The sequence below is a fragment of the Pristis pectinata genome, chromosome 33 (assembly GCF_009764475.1).
Source record: "Pristis pectinata isolate sPriPec2 chromosome 33, sPriPec2.1.pri, whole genome shotgun sequence".
NCBI classification, from domain to species: domain Eukaryota; kingdom Metazoa; phylum Chordata; class Chondrichthyes; order Rhinopristiformes; family Pristidae; genus Pristis; species Pristis pectinata.
Genome location: NC_067437.1, coordinates 1,842,673 through 1,866,833, shown reverse-complemented (window position 1 = coordinate 1,866,833; position 24,161 = coordinate 1,842,673). Strand labels below are relative to the sequence as shown.

Here is a 24,161-nt window from a genome sequence, read left to right as displayed (position 1 = left end):
AATGTCAGAAACAAGCAGTTCCAGCAGCATCTGTGGAAAGAGAAACAGAGTTAACTTTTCACGTCTGAGACCCGATGTCAGAATTGAAACATTCTCCATTTCTCTCTCTACAGATGCTGCACGACCTGCTGAGCACCTCCAGCATTTTCTGTTCTTATTTCAGATTTCCTGCGTCTGTAGTCTCTTGATTCTCACAGATGGGGTGGGGTAGATATTGGAAGGTAGGAAAGGGAGAATGGGTTCCAACGTCGATCATCCCTCCACCTCAACAGATGCTGCCTGACCTGCCGAGTTCCTCCAGCAGTTTGTTTTTTGGAGCAGAAGGGAAGGTCTGTGACAGGGTTCAGTAGAAACTGAATGCCACCAGTGGTGGTGGTTGAGGCTGGGAGGGGGTGGTGAACCAGTGATGGAAGGAGGCATAGGTGGGAGACGATCAATGGAAATCTGACCTCAGAACACTGGAGACACTCAGCAGGTCAGGCAGCGTCTGTGAAGTATTCTGCTTCAGGAAATATAAGGGAAGGTCATCAATAGCCTCATCTAACAGGTGTCGGGTGGTGCAGTGGTGTGTAGAGCAGAGCTGCTGCCTCACAGCTCCAGGGACCCAGGTTCAATCCTGACCTCCAGCGCTGTCTGTGTGGAGTTTGCACGTTCTCCCTGTAACCGTGTGAGTTTCCCCTGGGAGCTCCGGTTTCCTCCCACATCCCAAAGACGTGCAAGTCAATGGGTTAATTGGCTACTGTAAATTGTCCCCAGTGTGTAGGTGAGTAGTGGAATCCGGGGGGAGTTGATGGGAATGTGGGGAGAATAAAATGGGATCTGTGTGGGATTAATGGAAATGGGAGGTTGATGGTCTCACTGGGCTGAAGGGCCTGTTCTGTGTTATAAAAGAGGAAGGGAAGATGGGTAGGTACAGGCTCAGGGAGGGCTTCAACGGCTGGGTACGGTCACCAATGGTAGAGCATTAAATTCGGGGATAATCCAGAGGTCAGAATTGGAGGAGTGCAGGGGTCTCAGAGGACAGTCGGGCCACAGGAGCAACAGAGCAAGTGGGGGCAGGTCCATGAAGACAAGAGTGAACATTTTGGAAGAGCAACTGGGTTCAGTAGCAAACTTGCGGACAAAGGTTGTGGTGGGAGTTAGGACATGGGGCAGCAGAGTCCTGGGTGGTAATGAGGGAGGGTGGACTGGAGGTGAGTGAGGGAGGGGTGAGCGTGACAGCAGCAGAAGAGCTGAGACCAGCGCAGAGTCAGAAAGTGGAATGGGGCAGTCTCAGTGACAGCACGGATACAAGGTCGGAAACTCAGCTCAAGTCACTTGTGATACCAAAGTTGTGAACTGTCTGCTACTGTTTCACATTGATGCTGAGGAGTAGATGGAGTCCCTGGCCAGGCACTGACCATCTCCATCAGGAGCTGATCTAACCAATTACATTCAATGGCATTACCGTCACCTGGTCTCCCACCATCAATATCCTGAGGGTCACCAATGACCAGAAACTTAACTGGATTGGCTGCATAAGTACCGTGGTTACCAGAGCAGGTCAGAGGCTGGGGATCCTCTGGTGGATCACTCACCTGACACCCCAGAAGCTTTCCAGCCATCTACAAGGCACAAGTCAGGAGTGCAATGGAACTCTGCCCACTTGCCTGGTTGAGTGCAGCTCCCTCAGGAAGCTCGACACTACCATGGGAGAGCTTCATTGGCACCCCATCCACTACCCTGAACATTCACTACCCACAGCACCAGTGGGGACAGTGTGGATCATCTACAAAATGCATCACAGTTACTCTCCCAGGTTACTCCCAAATCTGTCCCACCAAGGACGACAAAGGCAGCAGGCACACCCTCCTGGGGATCACCACCACCTGCAGATTCCCCTCCAAGTCACACACCATCCTGACAGAAGTCTATCACTGTTCCTGCATTGTCACTGGTCTAAACCACGGAACTCCCTGCCCAACGGCCCTGTGGGAGCACCTTCACCAGATGGACTGCAGTGGTTCAGGTAGAGAGCTCACCACCACCTTCAAGGGCAACTGCGGAAGGGCAATAAGCGCTGGCCTCACCAGGTCCTGAGAAACAGATAAATAGAGAAAAATCTTCCAGAGAATTGTTTGCACTTGAAGGGTTTAGACACGTGCAGGAGTGGTTCAATGCAAGTCGAGACGAGGTCTTTAGCTTCTGGCAAACCTTATCAAAGTTAGGTTCCCATTGGTTGTTCTACAAGAACAGAAAATAACCTGTTTGTTTACCACATCAGCCTTGTTGTTAACATCTTATTCGAGGCTTCCCACAGTTTGGAGCCTCTCTTTTAAAGCTGGTTACGCAAATCTCCAGCCAGCTTGGACGATCCTTTTCTTTTGTTGAGTCTATTTTGGTCTGCTTTCTCCTAAAAACAAACATTATTTTGTGAAGAGCACTGACGATGTCTTCGGAGATGAAGGACCCCACAGGGATCGCTGAGTTGGTGGGACTGAAGTGGATGGAAAGGTTGTCTCTGTTACTGCTTGCTCCACTCTGCGGCACAGACACTCTCCAGATGGTTCACCCTCTCACTCTGCACGAATGGCCAGTGGAGGGGCTCATATTTGCCCCCCCCCAAAGGGCAGATGGGGAGCCAGGACCTCCATCCATTGCTTCGTTCCCCCTTTCAGAACCATTATCCACCAGCCATCGCCAGCTCTCGACCGCTAACTGTCAGCACTTCTCCGTCTTCCTCCTCCCGTCTTTCATGACAAATACAGAGTCAATCCATTCACACTGTGTGCTGCTAAGCAATGCCACCATTTCACCCCAAAACATCCCATCATTTAGAAAGGGGCAATGCCTTTGGGTCCCTGTCACCTGTAAAGTCCATCACCCTCAGAGAGTCACACCAACCAATGAACAAAGAGTGAAGAAACGCAGAGTATTTACAGCAGGCATTCAGCTCCTCAAGTCTTTTCTGTTAGAACAGTGCTGATCTGAACCTCACCTCTACCCATTGCCTTGGTACCATAACGCTTAAGAACTTTGTGAGAATTTCAGTCCGAGTTCCGACTGACCCACAGCCTCGACAACAATTCGGGCAAGAAGATCGCTGGGCTTCCCCTCACCCTTTGTGTGGAGAAGTACTGATGTCACAACAGAACGGCCTGGTGCTCGTTATTCTGGACTCCACTCCCACCTTCCAGTCTCCACCCTCAGCCATCTCAGTTTCACCACCCACACTCCAGGGATTAGGCACGGTCGTCCACAGCACCTTTAACCCTTTTAGCACCAGTCTAGGCCCATTCTACAATTTGGAAATCCATCTGAGGGAGTTTAAACCCTAACCTGGAGGAAGAGAACATAGAACAGAACAGCCACAAGAACAGGCCCTTCGGCCCACGATGTTGTGCCGAACTAATCAAACGAGTAATAAAAAGCCTATTAAACTAGTCCCTTCTGCCTGCACATGGTCCACATCCCTCCATCTTCTGCACATTCATGTGTCTATTGAAGACCCTCTTAAATGCCCCTATCGTATCTGCCTCCACCACCACCCCTGGCAACTTGCCCCACACATCTCCTTTGAACTTACCCCCCTCACCTTAAATGCATGGCCTGTAGTATTAGGCATTTTGACCCTGGGAATAAGATACCAGCTGTCTTATCAATGCCTGTCATAATCTTATAAACTTCTATCAGGTCTCTCCTTAGCCTTCGCCACTCCAGTGGAAACAACCCAAGTTTGCCCAGCCTCGCCTTATAGCACATGCCCTTTAATCCAGGCAGCATCCTGGTGAACCTCGTCTGTACCCTCTCTAAAGCCTCCACATCCTTCCTATAATGGGGTGACCAGAATTGAATGCAATACTCTGAATGTGACCTAACCAGAGTTTTATAAAGCTGCAACATAACTTCCTGACTCTGGAACTCAGTGCCTTGACTAATGAAGGCAAGCACGCCGTACACCTTCTTTACCGCCCAATCAACCTGTGTGGCCACTTTCAGGGGGCTATGGACTTGGAAATGCTAACCCTAACCAGGAGAAATACTAACCCTAACCCGGGGAGATGCTAACCCCAAACCTCCTAACCCTCACCAGGGCAACTACGAGCCTTAACATAAATTTTGGCAGTAAAAAGCTAATGTTGATGATGGTGACCAGTAAACTATAGGATTGCCTTAAAAACTCAGTGAGTTTGCTACTGTCCTCGAGGGAAAGAAACCTGTCACCCTCACATGCTCTAGTTGACATGTGCAATGGGGTTTACTTTGCACTGCCCTCTGAATGCCCCAGCAAGCCATTCACTTTGGGCCAATAATTGGGGATGGCAATAAGCGGCAGTCTTGCCCAGATCCCCTCAGTGACAGTAAAAGTCATGAACTACCAGATCAGACAGAAAGGGCCCTGGGTTTAACTCCCTGGTTGAACACTGGCATAGGTTTAAAACATCTCTAGCCTGGGCACTGAGCTTATGGACAGGGGCAGCCCTTGTGTGCACTACTCTCAGACTTGGTGCAGAGGTAGGGGGGAGAGGGAAGGGGCAAAATGAGTGGGGACAGGGAGACAATATAAGGGTAATAAGGGGAATGAGAGGGAGGTGGGTTAATTTACTGGGCTAATTCTTGGGATGATTGGATTATCCTATCACCAGTGGCCAAAGAAATCAGATCAATATCCTTTGGAGCTGAGGAGAGAGAGGTGTGATCTTGAAATGTATTTCAGCCTGAAGGGAAACGGCAGGGTTGCTGTGGAGATGTTTATCACCACTGGAGGGACCTCAAACCTGGGGTTTTACTTACAACATTAGGGGACAGTCATCTAAAACTGAGGCGTGCAGGAATGTCTTCTTGATGCGGATGGAGAACCTCTGGAATGCAGTGCACTGGAGGATTTGGAGGTTAGATCATTGGGAGAAGGGAAGGAGGAAGGAGGTAAATTTTTGAAAGTTCCAGGAATTGAGGACCACGGGAATCTGGCACAAAAGGGGACCTGAGGCCTGGGGCAGCACGGCCGTGATCATACTGAATGGCGGGACAGACTTGAGGGGCCAGGTGGCCCACTCCTAATGTTCTTAAGAAGTAGAAAAGGAAAAGAGAGATGAGAAGTGATGGACAGTGACAAAGGCAGACAACAGCAAGGCAGATCCTGTGGCAGAGGTAAAAAATGGTGTGGGGGTGGGGGAGGAGGTAGGAGAATGAAGTAAGGAAAGAGGAGATGACAGAGTGACACAGCTGTTCCCTCACAGTGCCAGAGACCCGGGTTCAATCCCGACCTCTGGCGCTGTCTGTGTGGAGTTTGCACGTTCTCCTTGTACCTGTACCTGCGTGGGTTTCCCCGGACATTCCAGTTCCCTCCCACATCCCAGAGATGTGCCGGTTGGTGGGTTAATTGGCCGCTGTAAATTGCCCCCAGTGTGTGGGTGAGGGGCAGAACCTGGGGGGTAGTTGGTGGGAATGTGGGGAGAATAAAATGGGATCGGTGGAAATGGGTGGTTGGTGGTTGAAGGGCCTGTTCCTTGGCTATACCTCTCTATGACTATGGGACGTGGTCTTGGCAAAGAAACTACAGACAGAGAAAAGGATAGGGAGACAGAGAGAGGGGGAAAGAGTTGGGGGTCTTTAGAAAGAGGGGGAGAAGTGAAGGTGGAATGGGACACAAAAAGAAACAGGAATGGAGACAATGAGACAGAAAGGAGCGAGAGATGACGACAAGGAGACTGAAGCCTCATTTGCTGTGACTGCGGAGACAGGGAGCTCAGGGACCACTCAGGGAGTTGACATCACGCTGTGCTGTGGGGTGGAGGACCGAGATCTGGAGATTGGGAGGAAGCAGTGGGGAAAAATCAAACACGGACAGGGAAATAGAGACGGGAACGTGACAGTTACAAAGTTGAATTACAAAAATGAGCATTTCTCCACATTTTGACCTTCTCACCTGGCGCGAGCTTAGTTCCCATGGTAACAGTTGAACAAAAGCTCTCGGCTGACATGAGCTGCTAAAGGTTGGCTGTAGAGTTGCCTGGTTTTGTCAACTATTGCACGCAGGGCTGGTGAGATGAATGGAGGGAGTGGCACTGGGCTGTTCAAATCCACCGTTACCATGGCAATCTCCGAGGGTTAATGTTTCCATGGTAATCTCAGAGGGTTAGTAGCTGTTACACACAGGACGATGCAGGATCAGGGCAGCTCAGTGGTGCAGTGGGAAGAGCCGCTGCCTCACAGCTCCAGAGACCCGGGTTCGATCCTGACCTCCGGCGCTGACTGTGTGGAGTTTGCACGTTCTCCCTGTGACTGCGTGGGTTTCCCCCTGGGTGTTCCGGTTTCCTCTCACACCCCAAAGACGTGCGGGGTCGGTGGGTTCGTTGGCCACTGTGAATTGGCCCCAGTGTGTGGGTGAGGGGTAGAATCTGGGGGGAGTTGGTGGGAATGTGGGGAGAATGAAATGGGATCAGTGTAGGTCGGAGGCTGATGGTCTCAATGGGCTGAAGAACTGTTCTGTCCCTATGACCGTTATAAAGGAGGAAGGAGAGGTGAACAGGCTCAGGGAGGGCTTCAACGACTGGGCACAGTCACCATTGGTGGAGCATTAATTTCAGAGAAGTCAGAATTGGAGTCTCAGAGGATTGTAGGGCCGCACGAGCAACAGGTGGATGGGTCCATGAAGACAAGGGTCTGTAGAGGGCTGGATCTCTCCATGGCTTTATCATTAAAGGTTTATTCCACACCACCAGCAGCGATGGCCATACCTTGTGCTGAGCCAACTTTGTTGGGAACCATCCCCACAACACACATCCAAAGCCAGGCCCAACACAGCCGCTTCTCCCAACAAGCATCAGATGATCCTTGACAGCAACCCCCCCACAACCAAACTCAGCCACAGTCCCCTCGATGGGACTGTGTGACGGGTCGGTGTGATTGTGGGGGAGGAGTCATTTGCTTTACTCAGTTTTACTTGAGCTCAAACCCATCCAGTCACACACAGCACGTGGATTTTGGGAAAATGCAATGCAAATGCCTCTCTCCACTTACGACAGAACACAGGGGCATCAGACAGGAGAGGAGAGGTGGTGAAAGGCAGGGCCACTGATAAGCACGAAGGAAGCAGAGAGAATTACGGGGAAAGTAACAGAAAGTGCTGGGATCATCGGGCAGGTGCTGAAAGGAGAGAGCGAAAGGGATAACAACATGGAAACAACAGAGGCACAGGAGACGGCAGACACTGGAATCTGGAGCAAAACACAATCTGCTGGAGGAACTCGGTGGGTCAGGCAGCATCTGTGGAGGCAGAGGAATTGTCGGCATTCAGGTCGAGACCCTGCATCAGGACTGAGAGTGGAGAGGGGAGGTGGCCGGTATGGAGAAGAGGAGGAGGAGGGGTGAGACAGGGGCCTGTGGGTGATGGGTGGACCAAGGAGGGGTGAAGGATAACGGGCAAAACGAGGCAGGTGTGGGGAGAGGAGGGCTGGAGCTGGGAGAGAGGGAGGAGGGGAACGAGCAGGGACACAAGGTGCTGGAATGTGACACGGAAGATGATGGGAACCATTAGGGGAAAGGCAGAGGGAACCAGATGGGGGAAGGGATCCAGTGAGTGAAGGGTGTGGGTAGTAGGTAGAGAGAGAGGGGGACGAAGATGGGTGAAGGGGGGCTGGAGGGGTGTGTGGGAAAGGGGACAAAAATGGGAGGTCTGGAGGTGGATGTGAATGGGGGAGGGGGTGGGAAACAGGGAAGGCAGGGGGTCTCCCGAAAAAGCAGCATCTGTAGGAAGAGAAGCAGCCAATGTTTGACACTCTGAGATGAACTCTGACCTCACAATCTACCTTGTTGTGACCTTGCACATTACTGTCTACCTGCACTGCACTTCCTCTGCAGCTGTGACACTTTACTTTGTACTGTTATTGTTTTTACCTGTACTACATCAATGCACTCTCTACTAACCCAATGTATCTGCACTGTGTAATGAATTGACCTGTACGATCGGTATGCAAGACAAGTTTTTCACCGGACCTCGGTACAAGTGACAATAATAATCCAATACCAATACTCTTTCTCCGTTCTGATGAAGGGCTACAAGCCCACAACATTACTTCTTCTCTCCCCACAGACACTCCCCATCCTGCTAAGTCTTTTCAGCATTTTCTGCTTCCTCAGCCCCCTACTCTACTCCCTAAACACTCACGACTGCGTGGCCAGATTCTGCTCTAACTCCATCTACAAGTTTGCAGAAGACACCACCGTAGTGGGCCGTATCTCCAACAGTGATGAGTCGGAGTACAGGAAGGAGATAGAGAGCTCAGTGACATGGTGTCATGACAACAACTTTTCCCTCAATGTCAGCAAAACAAAAGAGCTGGTAATTGACTTCAGAAATGGGGGTGGTGTACATGCTCCTGTCTACATCAATGGTGCTGAGGTCAAGGGGGTTGAGAGCTTCAAGTTCCTTGGAGTGAACATCACCGATAGCCTGTCCTGGTACAACCATGCAGACGCCACGGCCAAGAAAGCTCACCAGCACCTTTACGTCCTCAGGTGGCTAAAGAAATTTGGCATGTTCCCGTTGACCCTTACCAATTTTCATCAATGCGTCATAGAAAGCATCCTATCCAGATGCATCACCGTTTGGTATGGCAACTGCTCTGCCCATGACCGCAAGAAACTGCAGAGAGTTGTGGACACAGCTCAGCACATCACGGAAACCAGCCTCCCCTCCATGGACTCTGTCCACACTTCCCACTGCCTCGGTAAAGCAGCCAACATAATCAAAGACCCCACCCACCCCAGACATTCTCTCTTCTCCCCCTCCCATGGGGCAGAAGATACAAAAGCCTGAAAGCACGTACCACCAGGCTCAAGGACAGCTTCTATCCCACTGTTATAAGAAGATTGAACAGTTCCCTGGTACGATAACATGGACTCTTGACATCACAATCTACCTCGTTATGACCTTGCACCTTATTGTCTGCCTGCACTGCACTTTCTCTGTAGCTCTGACACTTTATTCTGTATTCTGTTATTGTTTTACCCTGTACTACCTCAATGCACTGTGTAATGAATTGACCTGTACGACCGGTATGCAAGGCAAGCTTTTCACTGTACCTCGGTACAAGTGACAATAATAAACCAATAGCAATTTTGTTTTCAGATTTTCAGTAGCTGCAGGGTTTTTGTTTGACTTAAAAGAAAACAGAATAAGAAGAAACGGGTGGGTGGGGCAAGTGGGAAGGAGAAAGATGAGACAGAGAGAGAGAGAGGAGTAAGTGAAGAAAGGAAAGAGGAACGATTGTTGAAGCAGAGAGGAGGACAGGAGAGATCGAGAGAGAAGATTCTCTACGTGGCGGCAGCAGCTTCATACATCAGTGAGAGAGAGGATAAAACCTGGGCACCGAGTAGGCAGCAGCAGGAACTGGAGGGCAGTTATAATTAGCAGCCCACACACTGGGAACTGGGCAGGGAGAGGCATGGGACCTCCCGTGCACAGCGAGCTGACACTGTCCCATCCCACTCACGGCCTCTGCCTCTGATCTCAGACGGGCTCTGGGCTCGTAAAATTACCGTCACTCAAACGCAACGTGGTCGGTGCCAATGTAGAAATCAGCGGCATGCAGCACTAATCCACGGCCAACAGTGAAGGTCCGACTCAGGAGCAGAAACCAGGGCTTCAGAACAAAAGGGGGAATCACTGCCCCCAGTACTCCCCGTGAACTCTCCCCACACCCCCGAGGACCATCACCCTCGTACCCCCCAGGGCCATCACCCCTGTGCACACAAATTAAAAGCCACAATAGGCTACTTGGTCCTTGGCTCTGACTCTAATCTCAACTCTGTGTTCCTATCTACCCCCATGAGGATAGGTTGAGTGAGCTAGGGCTTTTCTTGTTGGAGAGGAGGAGGATGAGAGGTGACTTGATGGAGGTGTACAAGATGATAAGAGGCATAGATCGAGTGGACAGTCAGAGACTTTTTCCCAGGGCGACAATGGCTAACACGAGGGGACAAAGTTTTAAGGTGATTGGAGGAAGATATAAGGGGGATGTCAGAGGTATGTTTTTTTTACACAGAGAGTGGTGGGTGCGTGGAACGCACTGCCGGCAGAGGTTGTGGGGGCAGATACGTTAGGGATATTTAAGAGACTCTTAGATAGGTACATGAGTGACAGAGAAATGGGAGGGAAGGGTTAGATAGATATTAGAGCTGGATAAAATGTCAGCATAACATTGTGGGCTGAAGGGCCTGTGCTGTGTTGTAGTGTTCTATCTTCTAACCTCTCCCCTCTTGTTTATCATAGAGTCATAGAATAATACAGCACAGAAACAGGCCCTTCAGCCCAACTCGTCCATGTCGACCAAGATGCCCACATAAGTTAGTCCCATTTGCTTGTGTTTGGCCCATATCCCAAAACCTTTCCTATCAAGAATCTATCTCTCCCTTAAACATATTTAAAGACTCCACTTCCATCACCTTTTGAGGAAGAGAGTTCCAAAGACTCCCAACCCTCTGAGAGAAAACATTTTGCCTCATCTCTCTCTTAAACAGTCAACCCCTTGCTTTTGAACAGCGACCCCTAGCTCTAGGTTCCACCGTGTGGAAAGACCTTCTCAGTATCCACCCTGTCAAGACACCTTCAGCCAAATCACTTCCCACTCTTCTAAACTCCAGCAGATACGTCCAACCTTTCCTCAGAAGACAACCCTCCCATTTCAGGTATTGGTCAGTAAGCCTTCCCTGAATTGCTTCCAACACTCTCAAAATCTTTGGTAAATAAAGAGACCATCACTGTACCCAGTGCCCCAGATGAGGTATCTACAATGGTATATAACTTTATATAACCGATACATAACCTCCTTACTCCCCTTGTAATAAATAACATTTCGTTAACCTTCCTAATTACTTGCTGTACTTGCATACTAGTCTTTTGTGAATAGTGCACTTGGTCAACCAGATCCACCCACATCATCCCAACTCCCCTCCATCACAAGCCTGGGCAACACCACAGAGTGAGGCCATTCACTCCATCCATGCCTGTGCTAGCCTCTTGAAAGAACCCTCCAATCGGTCCCACTTGGCTACAATGGTAGAATCCTCTGAGGAAACAGCTCAGTCCATCCAGACCGCTGGAGGATTCTTGCATTAGAGAGTCCTGCAATGGCTAATGCAAAGTGCGGTTTGAACCATCACACAGTGTGGTGTGTTTCAAAACACAGAGCCTTCTACATCCCCTTGAGGAGTTAGAGCCTACAGACAATGCAGGAAAACTCTGATAATCTGCTCCAACTGTTCAGAAATCCTGACGGTACAGCATCTGTCTCACTGGGTGATGTTTATCCCGGTTCCCTCGCACCCAGTCCACTGACTGGTGCCCCGGTCCCCACGATCTTTAAACTCACCTGGTTTTGTTGGCCACACTCCACTGAAACTGGGAGACACAAGAGGCTGCAGGTGTTGGAGCAACACACAAGATGCTGGAGGAACTCAGCGGGTTGGGCAGCATCTGTGGAGGAAAACGTTCATCTCCCTCCAAAGATGCTGCCTGACGCACTGAGTTCCTCCAGCATCTTGTGTGGCTCCACTGAAACCTACCTGGTGAAACGTTACTGCGTGACGCCTTTTTGCAAGTGAATGAAATGTGTGTTGGACTATGAATGGAATCACACCCACTGGTCCAGAAAACCTGACAGTCTGGCACCAAAGTCCTGGCCACACATAAAATGTGGGAAACACAGTCACCTCCTACAAAATCACAACCAGTTCATGCAACCTGAGTGAAAGGACAAATATTGGCCGAAGCACTGGAGGAATCATCCCAGCAGAGCAGGTGGAAGGGACATACTGGACACTGGGACAACGTATTTTCTGTTTGCCCTCCCAGCACAAACCTTTGACCTTTTCACCCTTGTTGAGCTGGATTTCCCCCTCGCCCTGCGGCTGGTACGACTTCACCACCACAAAGACTCTTCCCGGAACGGCGCTGTACAACTTCCGCTTCATACCACCACGGCCCAGGGTGCTGCCCACGGGGTCCTTGTTACCCATGGCCGAGCTGCAAATAAAGATGGACGTCACTGCCAGGCTCGGTGGGGGGGGAGACAAAGAGGGAGAGCGGGGAGAGACAGAGGGGGCGGGGGGGAGGGGGAGACATAGAAGGGGAGAGATGGGGGGTGGGGGAAGAGAGAGACAAAGAGGGAGAGGGGGAGAGATGGGGGAGAGAGACGGGGGTTGAGGAGAGAGAGACGGAGGGGGGAAGAGGCAGAGGGAGAGGGGGACAATGGGGAGAGACAAGGGTGGGAGAGAGGCAGAGGGAGAGGGGGCAGAGAGAGGTGGGGAAAGACATGGAGAGAAAGGGGAGATACAGGGTGGGGAAGAGACAGAGAGGGAGGGGGAGAGAGAGGGGGAGAGGAGGAGGGGAGAGGGGGGAGAGACAGGGAGAGGGGGGAGAGAGAAGGGGAGAGGGAGGGGTGAGAGAGAGAGGGAGGGGTGAGAGAGAGGGAGGAGAGACAGAGGGGGAGTCAGGGGATAGATGGGGAGGAGGGAGAGAAGGAGGGGGGAGAGGGGGAAGAGACAGATGTGGGGGGAAAGACAGAGACAGAACATGGAACAGTCTGTGCCGACCATGATACCAAATTAAACTCGTCCCACCTGCCTGCACATGATCCATATCCCTCCAGTCCCGGCCTGTTCACGTGTCTGTCTCACAGCCTCTTAAACACCACTACCGTACCTGCTTCCACCCCCACCCCTGGCAGTGCGTTCCAGGCACCCACCACTCTTGCTCCACACATCTCCTCTAAATTCTAACCCTCTCACCTTAAAGCTACGCCCTCTGGTATCTGACATCTCTGAGACAGAGGGACAGTCAGGGATTGCACTGACCCCCCCAGAGGGCAGCAAGCAGAAACATCCACCTCACACTCGAAGTGGAGAACTTACTGTACCACATGCAACGGAAAGAGGGAGGTGTCAGGGAGCGGGAGGGAGGGAGGGACAATGAAAAGAGAGGGGAAAGAAAGAGAGAGGAGAAACAGAACGGAGGGGAGGAGAGACAATGGAGGGGGAGAACAGGTGGCGAGGGTCAGAGGGACTGGAGGAAAGGAGGGGACTGAGGGCTGGATAGAAAGAGACAACAGAGTGAGGAGGGAGAGAAGTGGAGACAGAGAGACAGACAGAGATTGGGGGAAGAGATAGAATGGAGAAGAGGTGGAAAGAGTGAAAGGAGGAACAGGACAGAGAAAAAGAGAGATTCAAGGGAAGGTGGAGATGTCGTGAAAGAGGGACGGAGAAAAAAGAGAGGGTCAGAGAGAGGGAGGAGCTTTGGAAGTGACAGAAGAGAGAAAACAGAGGACCAAACAGTGTGCTCTCTCTTTCCCCCTCACACTCTCACCATTTATCATTCTCCACCTTCCCTCCTCTTCCATCACTCTCTGTCCTCTGTTTCACCTTCCCACCATCTGACGCCCCCCCCTTCCACCACACACCCCCCCCATTTTACTCTCTTTCTTCCAAATCCCCCCCCTCTCTCTCCCTAACTACGTCCACAAACAGAGGAACCTAACTCTCTACCTAACCAGTGTTTTCCCTGCCTTGGGAGTCTGACGGGACAGTGGAAGGAGAGATTTGTTCTGTATTTAGCCCCAGCCGTGTGCAATGGGACATTGTAGCAGGATCCTTATTCTGCATCTAACCCCTACTGACCCTGTCCCGGGAGTGTGTGATGGGACGGTGTAGAGGGAGCTTCACTCTGTGTCTGACCCCGGGAGTGTGTGCCAGGACAGTGCGGAGGGAGCTTCACCCTGTGTCTGACCCTGGGAGTGTGCGATGGGACAGTATGTGAGCTCTCCTCTGTACCCAGCCCGTGTTGTCCCTGCCCCACAGTGCTGGACACGGCCTCGTGCTGCCAAAGGTACGATGTTCTGCCCACGTGCCCCAAACTCTGACGATCAGCGCCCTGCCCTGCCCTCCCCCCCCCCGCCCCACCCCCAACGTTCAGGACGTACCTGAGACGGCCACGCTGCTGCTTCTTGGGGTCCTCGCCCTGCCGGCTGCGGGATGGGGAGCGGCTGCGCCCCCCCCGGGGACTGCTGACGCTCCGCAAGGTGCCATTGGGGTTGCGGGGGGCCTGCCCGGCCGAGAAGGTCAGCCACTCGGGAATGTTGAGGTTGTTGTCGCTGCTGGAACGCTGCAGGGTGTGGGGGATGGTGAGCGCGTTGTGCCCCTCCCGCCGCTGGGGTGCGTAGACGGGCGTCTCCTTGAATGGAACTGTCGGAAGACACAAGGCAGGGGTCAGACGAAGAGCAGACATCGGCCGGACCAGCACAGGAGAGTTAGCACCCCCCCTCAGGAACACATCAGCACCAACAACATCCACAGAGCCCCCAAAGGCCTGGATAGAGTGGACGTGGAGGGGACGTGTCCATCTGTGGGAGAGTCGAGGATCCAAGGGCAGGGCCTCAGGATAAAGGGACGTCCCTTTAGAACTGAGATGAGGAGGAATTTCTTCAGTCAGAGGGTGGTGAATCTGTGGAATTCGTTGCCACAGACGGCTGTGGAGGTCAAGTCATTGGGTGTATTTAAGGCAGAGATTGATAAGTTTGTGATTGGTGAGGGGGTCAAGGGTTACGGGGAGAAGGCAGGAGAATGGCGTTGAAAACAATCAGCCATGATTGAATGGCAGAGCAGATTCAATGGGCCGAATGGCCTAATTCTGCTCCAGTGCCTCATGGTATCGCACCTTGTAGGAAGTGTAGGCATCCTAAGGCTCGTCACAAGAGGGCTAGCAAACTAAACGTGAGACCAAGCCACACAGGACGGCACGGAGGTGCAGCGGGTAGTGCCACTCTCACACATCCAGTGACCCGGGTTCAATCCCGACCTCCGGCGCTGTCTGTGTGGAGTTTGCACGTTCTCCCTGTGACGGTGTTGGTTTCCCCCAGGTGCTCTGGTTTCCTCCCACATCCCAAAGTCGTGCGGATTGGTAGATTATAGTCAAAGTCATACAGCACGGAAACAGGACCTTCAGCCCAACTTGTCCATGCCAACCAAGGTGCCCATCTAAGCCAGTCCTATTTGCCCGCATTTGGCCCATATCCCTCTAAACCTTTCCTATCCATGACCCTGTCCAAGCATCCTTAAAACATTGTAATTGTACCCGCCTCAACCACTTCCTTTGGCAGCTCGTTCCATACATCCACCACTGGGTGAAGAACTCACCCCTCAGGTCCCTTTCAAGTCTTTCCCCTCTCATCTCAAGCCTGTGCCCTCTGGTTTTTGATTCCTGTTCTGTGGGAAAAAGCCTGTGCGTATTCACCCTATTGATGCCCCTCATCATTTTATACACCTCTATAAGGTCACCCCTCTGTCTCCTACGCTCCAAGGAATAAAGACCTAGCCTGCCCAACACCCCCCTCCCTATGCCTTAGACCCTCGAGTCCTGGCAACATTCTCATAAATCTTCTTTTGACTCCTTTTGTTAATTGTCCGCTGTAAATTGCCCCCAATGTGTGGGTGAGGGGTAGAATCTTGTGGGGGGAGTTGATGGGAATGTGGGGGGAATAAATGTGTGGGTTAGGGTAGGATTAGTGTAAAAATGGAGGCTGTGGACTCAGTGGGCTGAAGGGCCTGTTTCCTTGCTGTGTCCCTGGCTCCATTACAGGGGATGATAGATGAAGTACACGCCAGGTGAAATCACTGAGATAACTGAAGGACAGGGGAGGGCTTCTGCAGTCACTGAGCTGAGGCAGCAGGGCCATTGTTCTAGAGCTGGAACTGGGCAGTCTCAGCCGTGGAATAAAAGCCTAACCCTACTCCGCCAAAGGCAGACGCTTTGAATTTTTTCAAGGCAGAGGGAGATTGACTCTTGATGAGCAAGGGAGTGAGAGGTTACTGTGTGGAGGGGGGATCGGGGAGTTGAGGTTACGGACAGACCAGTCGAGAAGTCATTGAATGGTGGAACAGGTTAGAGGGCCCAACTCCTGCTCCCAGATTTGTGTGTTTGTATGGGGCAGTGATTCAGGGGAAGGGGCTGCTGTGGTTGTGTAGGGACTCGGCTTGCCAGAGAGAGAAAGCGAGAAATCAGTCCCAGAAGGGGCACTGGACAAGTGTGACACCAGCACCCAAGTGAAGAACCCTTCTAAACAAGGTCAGTTGTCACCACACAGCACACTGTACAGGCCTACCTTCCACTGCCATCGGACAGACACAGTGTAAATCCAGAGGTCTTCCACCTGGATTCCGGTCAGATTCAGAGAGCTGTACAAACAGGCCCTTTGGCCCTCTGTGTCTACACCGACCATCGATCTATACTATCCCCACTTGCCTGCACTAATTCCATATGCCCTGCTCATTCAAGTACCTGCCCAGATGCCTCTTAAATGTTGTTACTGTTCCTGCCTCCACCTCCTCCTCCGGAAGCTCATTCCAGACACCAACTACCCTTTATGTGAAGATTTACCCCTCAGATCCCCTGTAAACCTGCTCCCTCTGACCTTAAACCTATGCCCTCCCGTTTTAGACACCCCTACCACAGGAAACATACTCTGGCTATCTATCCTTTCTGTGCCTCCCATAATTTTATACACCGCTATCATTTCACCTCAGCCTTCTTCGTTCCTGGGTAAACAGACCCAGCCCAACCAATCTCTCCCTATAACTCCAGCCCTCCAATCCAGGCAACATCCTCCTGAATCTCTTCTGTCCCCTCTCCAGCTTAATCACATCTTTCCTGCAGTGTGGAGACCAGAAATGCTGACCAACGTTTTGTACCGCTGTAATACGATTCCCAACTCGTGCGCTCAATGCCTCGGTCAATGAAGGCAAACATACTATACACCTTCTTCACCACCCTGTCTACCTGTGTCTCCACTTTCAGGGAACCATGTACATGTGCCCCTAAGTGTCTCTGTTCTACAACACTCCCCAGGCCCCGACCATTCACTGTGTATGCCTTGCCCTGGTTTAACTTGTCAAAATGAATCACTTCACACTTTTCTGAATTAAATTCCGTCTGCCATTCCCTCACCCACTTTGCCAGCTGATCAATACTCTGTTCTAATCTTAGAAAACCTTCTTCACTGTCCACGAGGTCACCAATTTTGGTGTCAGCTGTAAACTTACCAATCATGCCATCTACAATCTCATCCAAATCATTATTCTATAATGACAAACAACAGCAGACCCAGCACCGATCCGTGCGACACACCACTGGTCACAGAAGAACACCTCTCCACTACCACCCTCTGACACCCACCACTAAGCCAATTTTGTATCCAATTGACCCTGGATCCCATGTGACCTCACCTTCCAGACCAGCCTACCATGTGGGACACTGTCAAAGGCCTCGCTAAAGTTCATCAAAGTCCTGGGACGTCTGACAATGGAGCCCATCAGTAACGTTTATAAAAAGCCTCCACTGAGCTGGTGATTTCCCCCACCCCCCCATCACTGGCCCCTGACGTACCCACATCCGTGTCCTTGTGATTCTTGATGAACTCGCCCAGTTCAAAGTTGCCTGCAATAATGGCAACCTGCGACAGAGACAAAGTGAGAAGTTTAGGCAAAGGCCATCACCCCAGCTCCTCCCACCGCACCTCAGCGCTGTCCATCTCACCTCTGCCAGCCTATCCTGTGCTCACACTGTGCGAAGGGTTCATGGGGCCCATCCCAAAGAAAAGCGCTCACACATCTCTCATCAACAGCTCTTGTACACGTAAAACAAAACGTGCAGTAAGTACTCAGTAACATTAGATCTGTGTTTCTCTCTCTCCACAGACGCTGCCTGACCTGCTGAGTGTTTCCAACAATGTATGTTTTTATTTCAGATTTCCAGTACCTGCAGTGTTTTGCAGTGTTTCCCGGATTCAGCTCCTATACAAACATACAATGGGCCAGATGAAAGCCCGTGTGTCTCAGCGTCAGCTCCTGCGTAGCGATGGCAGATTTCATTCCCAGAGGTCCTCGATGAACCAAACGGATTTACCGTGCCCTTCATTACTGATGACTAATTTTCTTCCCACTTTATTAACTAAGTTTAAATTTCATGGCTGCCATCAGGCAATTTTAACCCTGGTTTATGAATTATAATCCCAGAAATGGAGATAACTAGACCAATAACCTAACCATGACACCAACACCATATTCAACATAGGGGGCTTTGGTGGTACTGAACCAGCAGATTCTCCAGACTACTGGATCTTCCTCCTATCAACACACTTTTAATTCACATATTTAGACATTACACAGTACTGAAATAAATTTTCCAATGAACCCATTGTTTAAAGAGTGTGGAGGAACTGGGGCCCTGGTCAGCTTAGAGGGAGTGTGGGAACCAGGATCCTGGTCAGTTTAAAGACAGCATGTAAAAGCTTAAAGTGACATGGAAACCGGGGCCCAGGTGAGGAGGGGAGCACAGAGAACATCTGCAGGTGTGTCAGATGCCAAACCACTGGAATTTGTGAACAGTCAGATTATCAGTGTTTTACCGAACATACATCACTCCATAGTACAGACTGTATATGTGGGGCTTAAATTCACTGCTCATCCCAACACTTGGAGGATGTGTCTCTTGTGATGCATATTTTCTTTGGTTTGATGAGTACGGTGTCTGAAGGAAGACCTGGTGTTCACCAGGTTTGAGACCCTGGCAAAGAAAGACCTACTAGAGGTGGCAGTGCACCCAGTCTCAAAATTAGTTTAATAAAGAAATGAATGTCGTTTGCTGGCAGATTCATTCAAGGTTGGCGTCTCCTCTGTGGAACAGATTCACAAAACTCTCCAAATCTCTGGCTGTGTGAAGCAGCTTTGCCTGCAGATGTAGGGCACTTGTATCCAGGGGACCTTGCAGCACACGCTCAAAATAAAACTGGGCCATTTCGTTGTCTTAAAATTCAAGGGCATCAAACAACATGGAGATAAATCCACTCTCCTCCCTCAACATGACCTGAAATAAGGCTGGCTCCTGGTAAAGGGCTGACATCCAGCCCGTGCTGGAACTCCCTGTGGCGTTGATCACCTCAATGGCAAATGTGCCCACTGCTTGTTGTCAGTGTCCACATAGCAACAGGAGCAGGACTAGGCCATTCAGCCCCTTGGGTCTGTTCCATCAATTAACTAGACCATGGCTGATCTTCCTCCTAAAACACCATTTTCCTGCACTACCTCCAGAATTTTATTCTCTCACTGTTTGGAACTCTAGGTCTCTGTTCTGAATCCATTCACTGACCGAGTCTCCACAGCCCTCTGGGGAATAGAGTTCCAAAGATTCATCACCTCTCCACATCTGTCCAAAATAGCCCAACCCTTATTTTGAGACTGTGACCCCCATCTCTAGACCCCACGGTGAATGGAAACATCTGCCTTAAGGACCTTCCATATTTCATTAAGGTCATCTCCTGTTCTTCTAACCTTACGTAATCTCTCCTTCCATGAACGGCCCACCATCCCAGGGGCCAGGCTCATTCCACAAGGTGGTTCTACTCCCACTTACTGGCGATGTCAACCTTAAAAACAGACAAGAGTTCTGACAGTGATTAACAGGTGTAAGTGAGAGGCCAGGGAGTTCAGAACCAAGGATCACACACTCGGGATGAGGCCCAAGATAAGGAGAATGTCTTCAGAGGGTTGTGAATCCTTGTAATTCTCTAACCCAGAGCTGTGGACACTTGGTTACTGAGGCAAAACTCTAAGCATCTCTGGACACTGAAACGACCAAGGGATTTGGGGACGGTATAAAGAGCACAGCCTATTGTACCAACGAGAAACTTCCATTGCCCTCCTCCAGACAATTCTGTTGGTTGTCCTGACTGGGGTCCATACCCAAGGGAGTTCCAACTTGGCAATTCACTTTGCCAAGGATGTGGATGATTGGTGGAGGGAGAAGGTTTTTATCCTTTGGTAGGACAGAAGCAAATGCTTCACCAAGATCCTTGGGCTGAAGCAGTGCGGCATTCTGCTGACAGACTTCAGCAGGGCGTTGTTCAATTCCAGTCACTGGAAATCTCAGCTGGGCTTGAATTCCCACACAGAATGCTCTGCCCCAAGGCCTTAAAGATCTTAAAGAGTTGGTATCTTGCCATATCCTAGTCAACCCCAGATTGGTAGTTACTGGTCATGATGGTATTCCATCAGATGCTCTTGGACAGATCAGCATTCCATTGGTAGTTCCTGGTCAGATCAGCTTTCCATCAGTAGAGGAGCAGTCCTGATGCAGGGCTTCAACCCCAAACACTGACAATTCCTTTCCCCCTCGATAGATGTTGCTTGACCCGCTGATTTCCTCCATCAGACTGCTGCATACAACTCCTCTACTTTTCAATTCAACCTCTCTTTGAAGAAACCCCAGAGATTTATCAATCCCCTTATTAAGATTTACAAGAACGGTAACGTAGCTGAGAGTTTCTACAAGAGTGACTGAACAGGCTGGACTTAAGGCTGAGGAGTCAATGGAGGGTTTTTAAGGTTCTGAAAGGGTTTGATAGGATAAACATGGAGATGTCTCCACTGGTAGAGGACACCAGGGCTTTACTATTTTAAGCATATCCGTTAGATTCCCCCCCGGCACCCCCCCCCCCCCCCGAGTTCATTCATCCCCAGAAAATAGTCAAATTCCAGGCGACTGGCGCAATGGCTGGGTGTGGGGAGATGAGGGACGGTGAGCTGCCAGTTGTTGAGACTCACTGACAGCGCAGGCACTCAATGTGAGAAACTCTCTGGTGTTTGGACTGGTCAATGACAGCCACACTAGCAGCAGGATCCACGGTTCACATCTCCCACCATACAGGTCAGGCGTCACTGCCTATACTGACAGAACTAGGGAAGGCGCAGGTCACAGTCTGGAGACCAGGGGGGAGGGCGGCACTCACCTGGAAGGACGTCTGTCGATTGTTGTTCTTCATGTCTTTGTTGGCTCCCCGGTAAAGCAGGATACGAGTGCAGCTATACTGTGTACAGAGAGGAGAGGCGTGATTAACGGAGAGGTGGACCTCCCACAGACAGTCACACAGCGCACACACACCAACAGAACGGAACAGCTAATGCACAGACACGTGGGCTTGTAGACAGACAACATGGAACACCAGCGGTCGACAGAAAGACAGGCAAACCCACAGGCAGAGACAGTCACACAGCAGAGAAACAGACACAGGCCACCAAGACAGAGAACGGTGACATGCACATGGACAGACAGTCACATAATACACACACAGACACAGGCCCACAAGGCAGAACACACAGCAGAACACAATAACTTATGGACAGGTTCATGAACACACACACACACACACACACACACACACACACACACACGAAGTACAGTCTACTGACCGGGAGTGGCAAGACAGGCAACAATGATTCATAGACAGACAACAAACATGTAAACAGCAGCAGAGGTACAGGCACCTGCTACAGAGCAGAAATACTGTGATTCATAGACACATATTCAGACTGCGACACACAAACAGGACAGGAACACAGATTCATGAAGGAACACACATACACACCACACACACTATGACAACAGAAGGTACGTGGATACACTACACAGGATGACAGAGACAAGCAGAAGGAACACAGAGGCACACTAAAAGCCATTGGACAGGTCACAGTGAGGGAGGGTCAGGGGAATGGTCCAAGTTTACAGAGGGCAAACTTCCACTCTTTCCTTTTCAAAACCTCACTCTCTCATCCTCTCCCTTCTCTCCCCTCCCGCTTCTCACTCCTGGCGGCACTAACTCCCAACCTCACCCCCAGGCTAGCTGATCCTTTCCATTTCCGTGTGACATGAGTGGAGGAGGGAGAGAGAGGGGAAGGGGGAGCGATGGTGGGGAGGGGGGGGGTGGGGGAGCAGAGAGAAGGGGGGATCAGAGCGAGAGCAGAAGGGGGAAGACGGGAAGCTGAGAGAGGGGCAAAGAGAAGGGGGGGGAAGGAGTGGGTGAGGGCACTAAGAGTGGGAGCAAAATATAAGGGGAGAGCAGGGAGTGAGACAGAGGGCAAGAGAAAGGCAGAGGAGGGAGGTGAGAAAATCGGGAGCAGACAAAGAGAAGGGCTAGAAATGTAAAGGGGGAGTGCACGGTTTTCACACACGTGTGTGTCTGTCTGCGCACAGAGGTCACAGACCCCAACACCATGATGTCAATCAGCATACTACATACGTGACATCGCTGTAGCAACATTGAAGCACATACATACGTGGAAGAAACAGGCCAGCACGCCAGAGCTCAGTGTTGAGGGGGGGGTCTGCTCCAGCGCCAGTTAAAGGGACAGTCCTTACCTGCAGCACTGCTGGACAGTCCAGGAGCAGTCTGTGCGCTCTGCAGGGAAGGTCTTCTGCTGTCTGTGTAGGGTGGGGGTCACAGAGCTGGGGAAGCGGTGAGGGTGGGCAGTCTAACCTCTGCTGCCACAACGTCCTGTGGTCGGCCCCGCCGATCGGTCAGGCCAGCAGACCTGTCCCACAACACAGGCCATGACCCCCACGCCGCACCAGGACCTTGTGTGGAGGAGGCAGTGTCTCCGGCTCCGGGAGTCACGTGTCATGACTGCGTGTAACTGTGCTCAACCTGGGAATCATGCCACTCGCACACGCAACTCTCTGCATGTAACATGTGGAAGAAAATTCCCCCACCTCTCCCACGAGTCCATTCCCAGTACCCGTGCACAATAAACACTCACAGCCCACAACTCAGCAGTGATCTGTCAGGGAAGCTGATTGAGGGAGAACAGTACCGACCGGGACACCGGACACTGCCCAGCCCTCCTCAGTCGACGGCCATGGAATTGTTCACACCCACCTGACAGCACAGGCAGGCCCGCACGGAAGGTCTCCAATAGTGCAGCACTCTCTCAGTACTGCACGTCAGGCGAGGTGTTTGCGGATGAACCGAGAAAGGGGAGAAAAAAGAGGGGGCTGAGGGGGAGAGGGGAGGGAGGGAGAGGGGGAGGGGAGGGAGAGGGGGAGGGGAGGGAGAGGGGGAGGGGAAGGAGAGGGGGAGAAGGGCGGCAGGGGGGAGGGAGAGGAGGGGGAGAGGGGGAGAGGGGGGGGAGGGAGGGGGAGAGAGAGAGGGACAGAGAGAGAGGGACACACACAGAGAAAGACAGAGAGATGGAGGGAGAGAGAGAGAGACGGAGGGAGAGAGAGAGGGAGAGAGAGAGGAAAATGAGAGAGAGAGACACGGAGGGAGAGAGAGAGAGACGGAGGGAGAGAGAGATAGAGAGAGAGACGGAGGGAGGGAGAGAGAGGAGACGGAGGGGAGGGTTGTGAACATCTGTTTCAGGCAACTTTCCAGATGTTCGGTAAGCCGTGAATGAGCTTGTCGTTGTGCCGGAACCGTGGGTCCTCACCTCCACGGTGACTGGAGTCAAACCCCGTGCCAGGACAGCCTGTGTTTATCCATCAGTCCCGAACCTCTCCCCCGTGGGTTCCGACCAGTTACTCATGTGGCGGTGTGTAACAGCCCGAGTAGGAAGCCTAAGACTGCCCACACACCCCCTCACCTTCCGCCAACCCACTCACGCCCCTCCTTCTGAACGTCAGCCGTCAGCCCCCAGCCCCTAGCCGAGCCCAACACCCGCCCTCCCACCCCCACATGCGGGGAAGCCCCTTCCCAACTTCCACCACCGCACACACGGGTGGCCCTCTGGACAAGCACAGTCTGTGACAATATCCGGGCATAAGGAGCAGCCCTGGTCCCCATTTCATCCCTGCCCCCATCCCCCAGGGGGGAGGTGGGGGGAGGAGGTCGCCCAGTGCCTGGGGTCTCTCCGACCTCTCCTGCTGACCTGACTGAACCTGACTCAACAGAAGAAGTATGTGTGGATTAAGTGGGTAAGCAGCAGGACCTCAAGTTCCAAGCGAAGGTAAGTGTCTGGTAACCAAATATTCTGCAGAGGGAGAGAAGATTCAATGGAACAGGTCAAAAGCAGAATCCTCTCCACCCACTGAGCCACTTAAGGTTCAATAATCCACTTCAGCGTGTGGATGCCGTCCCCTAACTGCCGCTGAGAGAGTTGGGGTGAGCTGCCTTCTTGAACCACTGCAGTCCCCCTGGTGAAGGGGCTCCCACAGTGCTGATGGGGAGGGAGTCCAGGGCTTGGACCCAGTGACGGTGAAGGAACAGTGGCACATTTCCAAGTGCGGATGGCGTGCATCTTGGGGGGTGGGGATCCTGCAGGTGGTGGTGTTCCCCTGCGCCCGCTGCCCTCACCCTTCTTGG

At 51.7% G+C, this 24,161-nt stretch overlaps 1 protein-coding gene across 5 annotated transcripts in view; it reads right to left on the bottom strand.

The window, feature by feature from the left end:
• LOC127585488 (SH3 and multiple ankyrin repeat domains protein 1-like) overlaps window positions 1-24,161 on the bottom strand; it is a 224,065-nt gene that overhangs the window by 91,913 nt on the left and 107,991 nt on the right. For all 5 annotated transcript variants that reach the window (XM_052042976.1, XM_052042975.1, XM_052042977.1 and 2 more), the window contains 4 exons: window positions 20,817-20,894; window positions 17,417-17,483; window positions 13,959-14,220; window positions 11,844-12,007 (listed from right to left, as the gene is read on the bottom strand). In XM_052042976.1, coding sequence (XP_051898936.1) covers window positions 11,844-12,007; window positions 13,959-14,220; window positions 17,417-17,483; window positions 20,817-20,894 — 571 coding nt within the window. The remainder of the gene's footprint in view (window positions 1-11,843; window positions 12,008-13,958; window positions 14,221-17,416; window positions 17,484-20,816; window positions 20,895-24,161) is intronic.